The following is a 6344-nucleotide window of genomic DNA, read 5'->3' on the forward strand; positions in this document are numbered from 1 at the left end:
GCCGGAGCCCAGCAGGTCAAGGCTGCAGTGGCCAGGTGCGGCCACTGCACTCCAGTCTGGGCGACGGAGTGAGACTCCAACTCAAACAACAACAACAACAACAAACAAAATACCGACACCTAAGGGATGACTAGTACTGCAGGCCATCACTGGGCTCAGATTTTAGGTCTCCTCGTGGAGAGGAGAGGAGAGGAGGCAGGAAAGAGGTGAGGCTCTTCTTAAGAGATGCTGGGACCCCGGTGCTTCCCATGGTGGAAGAGGGTTGGCCCCAAGGTGAGCTTGGGGGCCCTTCATTTGTTTGGGTGCCTGTTCCTAAGCTGGCATCCTAGGACTGGGATGCACTGAACAGGTTGGTTGATCTTTTCCTCAGGAATAGACACATCAACAAGCAATGAAGACTGTTCCCAAGACACGATGTTCTAAAGGGAACCTAACTGTGGAAACCAAGAATGCTTCCTGGCCGGGGCCAGTGGCTCATGCCTGTAATCCCAGCACTTTGGGAGGTGGAGGGAGGTGAGAGGATTGCCTGAGCTAAGGTGTTTGAGGCCAGCCCGGGCAATTTGGCGAGACCTTGTCTCTACAATAAATCAAAAAATTAGCTGGGCATGATGGCGCACACCTGTGGCTCCAGCTATTTGGAAGGCTGAGGCAGAAGGATTGCCTGAGTCCAGCAAGTTGAGGCTGTGGTGGCCATGATCGTGCCACTGCACTCCAGCTTGGGCAACAGTGAGACTTCAATTCAAAAACACCTGGAAGGCTGAGGCGGAAGGATCGCCAGAGCCCAGTAGGTCGAGGCTACGGTGGCTCACTCTCGTAATCTCAGCACTTTGGGAGGCCAAGGTGAGAGGATTGCCTGAGTCTAGGGGTTCAAGGCCAGCCTGAGCAACTTGGCAAGACCTCGTCTCTACAATAAATCAAAAAAATTAGCTGGGCGTGATGGCACATACCTGTGGTTCCAGCTACTTGGAAGGCTGAGGTGGAAGGATTGCCTGGGCCCAGCAGGTCACGATTGCAGTGCCACTGCACTCCAGCCTGGGCGACAGAATGAAGCTCTGACTAATAAAAAATTAAAATAAAAAAAAAAAAAGAATGCTTCCTGACTTGAAGGTGACCTGGGGAAGACACGCGTGCGCCATAGCTGCCCTAGCTTTGCCCTCTTCTCCGTGGCTGATCTCGTTTGTGGATGGATTCTGAAGGTCAGAATTGAAATGATGGCTCCTGCCTAAGAAATTCTTAGGGACCAAGAAATGTGTAAGGGAGTGGGAAATGACTTAGGCTGTGGGGAAGACCAGCACTGGGGAGGAAGGGAGGGATGGAGGAGGACTTAAGACAGGCTTCCACCCTCTGGAAGCCAGCAGCTCACAGGAGGGGCACATGTTGCCCTGATGCCCATTCAGGACGCGAAAGGCAGGACAGGGAAAGGAGGGACTGGGAGTGTCGGGTGAGAGGATGCTGGGAAGTCCCAGGGGTTAAGGGAGAGTAGATGCAGATGGTGGCTTTCTCCTTCACTGGGGTCACAAGCCAAGCAGATCCTTCATGCCCCATGGGGTCTTGCATAACCTCTGACCCTCAGAAACAGTTCAATAAATGGCACTGCAGTAATGAGCAGGGGTTGTCCTCCCAGAGTCCATCAGGTGAATGTTCACTGTTCCCTGGGACCCGGATACCTGTGGGCCCTCCTGCTTCCTATCGTCTGCCCTGAAGTCCCCCAGCACAGTCCCAGGAAGGAGGGCGCCTCGTGCCTTCTGGCCTTCTCTTATGTTTTTTGTTCTGAAAGCTGGGGTTACTCTGCCCCTAGAAGGCACTACCTGCTCTCTGACCACATCTTAGAGAAGGGGCAGTACAACACTGGTTTGATATTCATCCATGAGCCAATTTAATTTTAATTCACAAATGATTCCTGGCCAGGTGAGCTGGCTCGTGCCTGTAATCCCAGCATTTTGGGAGACCGAGGTGGGAGGACTGCTTGAGGTCAGGGGTTTGAGACCAGCCTGGACAACATAGCAAGACCCTGTCTCTAATTAAAAAAAAAAAGGCCAGACACAGTGGTTCATGCCTGTAACCCAGGCACTTTGGGAGGTGGAGGTAAGAGCATTGCCTGAGCCCAGGGGTTGGAGATCAGCCTGGGCAACTTGGCGAGATCTCGTCTCTACAATAAATCCAAAACAGTAGCTGGGTGTGGTGGTGCATGCCTGTGGTTCTAGGTATAGGCTGAGGCAGAAGGATCTCCTGAGCCCAGCAGGTCCAGGCTGCGGTGGCTGTGAGTGTGCCACTGCACTCCAGCCTGGAGGACAGAGTAAGACTTCGACTCAAAAAAAAAATAAATAAAAGGAATGAGTCCTGATTCAGCAGATAGTTTGGTGTTTTAGGAAGAAATTGCAGCATCTTCCATATCCTAGGAGGGTGGCCAGATCAGCCTGAATAGGATTACGTGAAATCCAGTCCATCTCCCTCAGATGCTTCCTGAACACTTGGCAAGATGGTACTTCTGGTATTTCTGTCAAAAGATTTTCTTTCCCAAAGCGAAGACCTGAAGTATGAATGTCAGGAAGCAAAACAATAACAGCATTCTGGTTTCTCGTTGTGGGCTTTCCTCCTATCCTCCCTGTATGAGCTGTTCAAACTACTCCAGAATGTTCCAAACATCCTCTCCCTCTCTGCACACTCCTCCCTTCACTCCTCTCTTCTTCAAGAGAGAAGCAAAATTCAGTGGAAAACAACTGAAGCTTTGGGGTGACAGAAAAGGGAAAGGGCAGAAGAACAAGGCTTGTCCTCCGCCCCAGTGCCTGGAGTCCTGGTTTCACTAGGAAGAGAGGGAAGCAGTGGTGTCCCCTTTACTGAGTCAGTGGCGATGACCCGTGCTGTGTATAGAGGCAATAGTGCTGCGCATCCGGGCCAGAAGGATTAGGGACAAGTGGCAAATTTATGCTTGGTGCTGAAATGCTGCTCAGGAGACACCAGGGTATCTGGCTACTTTGGATTCAGAGACAGCCTCTTTGATGGGCGTTATGGGCCTCGTGAACATCTTCAGCAAGTGCAGTGGGTCTTTTCACTTGGACCCTGGGTCATGAGAACTGGGCTGGAGTCCAGGGGAGGGCTGTTTAGAGTGCCCTCCCCGTCCAGGTACAGGCTGTTGCGGGCGATCAGCTCCTTGGCCATCAGCACGAAGACTTCATCTATGTTCCTGGACTCCTTGGCAGATGTCTCCAGAACAGCCAGGAGGCCGTATTTCTCAGCCAGCGTGCAGGCATCTTCAAACAGGACATGCCGCTGTTCCCAGAGGTCAGATTTGTTTCCTGAAAGTCAAAGATAAGCAGATATTCCACTGAGTAGTTAATCTATTTTTTTGCCAAAATGAACTTTAGGGAGAACATTGTAGTTCTGCAGTAGGCATGTATATACATTCATTCACAAATAGCCTTTTTTTTTGAGTTGGAGTCTTACTCTGTCACCCAGGCTGGAGTGCAGTGGCATGCTCACAGCCACTGCAGCCTTAACCTGCTAGGCTCCGGTGATCCTTCTGCCTCAGCCATCCAAGTAGCTGGAACTACAGGTGTGTGCCACCATGCCAGGCTAATTTTTTGATTTATTGTAGAGGTGAGGTCTTGCCATTTTGCCCAGGCTGGTCTCGAACTCCTGAGCTGAGGCAATCCTCTCACCTCTGCCTCCCAAAGTGCTGGGATGCAGTGACATGCTCATGGCCACCGCAGCTTTGACCTGCTGGGCTCAGGCGCTCCTTCCACCTCAGCCTTCCAAGTATCTGGAACTACAGGTTCGATACCTGGCTAATTTTTCTTTATTTATTGCAGAGCTGAGGTCTTGCCAGACTGGTCTCAAACCCGTGGTCTCAGGCAAACTTGCCCAGACTGGTCTCAAACCCGTGGTCTCAGGCAATCCTTTCGCCTTGGCCTCCCAAAGTGCTGGTTTTGGGGTTTTTTTTGTTTTTTTGTTTTTTTTTAGTTGAGGTCTTACCCTGTGCAGTGGCACACTCATCCTGCTGGGTTCAGGTGATCCTTCCGCCTCAGCCTTCCAAGTAGCTGGAACTACAGGTGCACGCTACCATGCCTGGCTAATTTTTTTATTTATTGTAGAGATGAGGTCTCGTCAAATTGCCCAGGCGGGTCTCGAACCCGTAGGCTCAGGCAATCCACTCACCTCAGCCTCCCACGGTGCGAGATTACAGGCTGAGCCACTGAGCCCGGATGACTTTTTTTTTTTTAAGGTATAATTTACATACAATAAAGCTCACAGACTTTAAGCATACATTTCAATGAGTTTTGACAAATGTATATACCTCTGTAACCACCATCTTCCTCAAGATATAGAACATTCCCAATGTTCCTAGAAAGTTCAGTGGTAGATTTTGTAAGCATGGCCCAGGATTGAGGGTAGGAGGAAAGGTTCCTAATCTCTTTCACCCCCCCACTCCAGTCCTGGATCTAAAGGTAAAATTTCCTATAGGACTTGTTCCACCAGGCAGCAAGATGTATTACAAAACCACAGTAATTAAGACAAGCTAGTGGGGTGCAGTCGCTCATGCCTGTAATCTCAGCACATTAGGAGGTAAAGGGGGGAGAATTGCCTGAGCCCAGGGGTTCCAGACCAGCCTGGGCAACTTGGCAAAACCTTGTCTCTACAATAAATCAAAAAATTAGCCAGGTGTGGTGGTGCACACTTGTGGTTCTAGTCACTTGGAAGGCTGAGGTGGAAGGATGCCTGAGCTCAGCAGGTTGAGGCTGCAGTGGTCATGAGCATGCCACTGCACTCCAGCCTGGGTGACAAGGTGAGGCGCCAGCCCCCCCCAAAAAAAGAAATAGAGTTGCTATGAATATTTGTGTACAGGTGTTATGTAAATCTCATACCGCAGATGTAGTGTATATGTCTCTTTGGAATGGCCACAGACCAGTGGAATAGTGAAAAGATTTTCACTCCCAAGAAAATGAATGAAATAGATTAATGGAGTAGAATAAAAAGCTCAGAAAAACAAAAACAAACAAACTTATGTCTGGGCACAGTGGCTCACACCTGTAAACCCCAGTACTTTGGGAAGCAGAAGTTAGAAGACTACCTGAGCCCAGGTATTCAAGACCAGCCTGAGCAACTTGGCAAGACCTCATCTCTACAATAAATAAAAAAATTAGCCAGGTGTTGTGGTGCGTGCCTATAATTCCAGCTACTTGGAGGATCGAGGTGGAAGGATCACCTGAACCCAGGAAGTTGAGGCTGCAGTGACTATGAGAATGCCGCTACACTCTAGCCTGGGTGGCAGATTGAGACTCCAACTAAAAAAAACCCCCAACAAACAAACAAACAAATAAACAAACACCTCATGAATAAGTGTATACTTTAAAGAAAGATGGTATCACAGAGCAATGGAAAAGGTTACCTTTTTAGTAAATATTTCAGGGACGATATGATCTTTATATGAAAAATTATAAGTTTTTGGTCCATACCTCTCACCATGCACCAAAATCAATTATGGGTAGATTGCAGATCTAAAGGTAAAAGCCATAATGATAATAATAATAATAAGTTAATAAAGCTTTGCAGGATAATAAAGGCTGGGCACAGTGGCTCATAGTTGTAATCTCAATACTTTGGGAATCTGAGGAGGATTGTTTGAGCCTAGTAGTTATAGGATCACGTTACTGCACTCTAGCCTGGGTGACAGCATGATTCTAGATTTAAAAGACTATGATAAACATAAAAAATCCTCTTTAAACATTTTTTTTTTTTAGTTGGAATTCTACTCTGTCGCCCAGGTTGGAGTGCAGTGGCATGCTCATGGCCACTGCAGCCTCGGCCTACTGGACTCAGGTGATCCTTCCATCTCAGCCTTCCAAGTAAATGGAACTATAGGCACATGCCACCACTCCTGGCTAATTTTTTTGGTTTTTATTGTAGAGATGAAGTCTCAACAAGTTGCCCAGGCTGCTCTTGAACCCATGGACTCAGGCAATCCTCTCACCTTGGCCTACCAAAGTGCTGGGATTATAGGTGTAAGTCACTGCACCCGACCTTTTAAAAAAAAATTTTTTTTTTACATGGAGTCTCACTCTGTTGCTCAGGCTGTAGTGCAGTGGCACGCTCATGGCTACTGCAGTCATATATATATATATATATATATATAGTAGAGAAGTGATCACCATAAAAGTCATGTTGAGTTTGCCTTTGGGGAAAAAAGAAGGGAGTCATTGACAGGGTATGAAGGATGGGGAAGGGAAGAAGCTGGCAAGATTCTCTTACTTGACCTGGCAATGTTCCCTTTGTAATAAATCAGTGTGCACTTTTCTTTTTTTTTTTTTTGAGTTGGAGTCTCACTCTGTCACCCAGACTGGAGTGCA

The 6344-nt window shown here is 48.2% G+C and overlaps 1 protein-coding gene across 1 annotated transcript in view; it reads right to left on the reverse strand.

Moving 5' to 3' along the window:
• Positions 1-2942: 2942 nt before the first annotated feature.
• The window catches only part of RAB19 (RAB19, member RAS oncogene family), an 18141-nt gene continuing 14739 nt past the window's right edge, over positions 2943-6344 (reverse strand). The window contains exon 3 of the mRNA XM_008058164.1: positions 2943-3296. Within this exon, the coding sequence (XP_008056355.1) occupies positions 3028-3296 (269 nt within the window). The 3' untranslated portion in view covers positions 2943-3027. The remainder of the gene's footprint in view (positions 3297-6344) is intronic.

The sequence above is a fragment of the Carlito syrichta genome, unplaced genomic scaffold (assembly GCF_000164805.1).
Source record: "Carlito syrichta isolate Samal-C Ts95f unplaced genomic scaffold, Tarsius_syrichta-2.0.1 Scaffold303235, whole genome shotgun sequence".
NCBI lineage: Eukaryota > Metazoa > Chordata > Mammalia > Primates > Tarsiidae > Carlito > Carlito syrichta.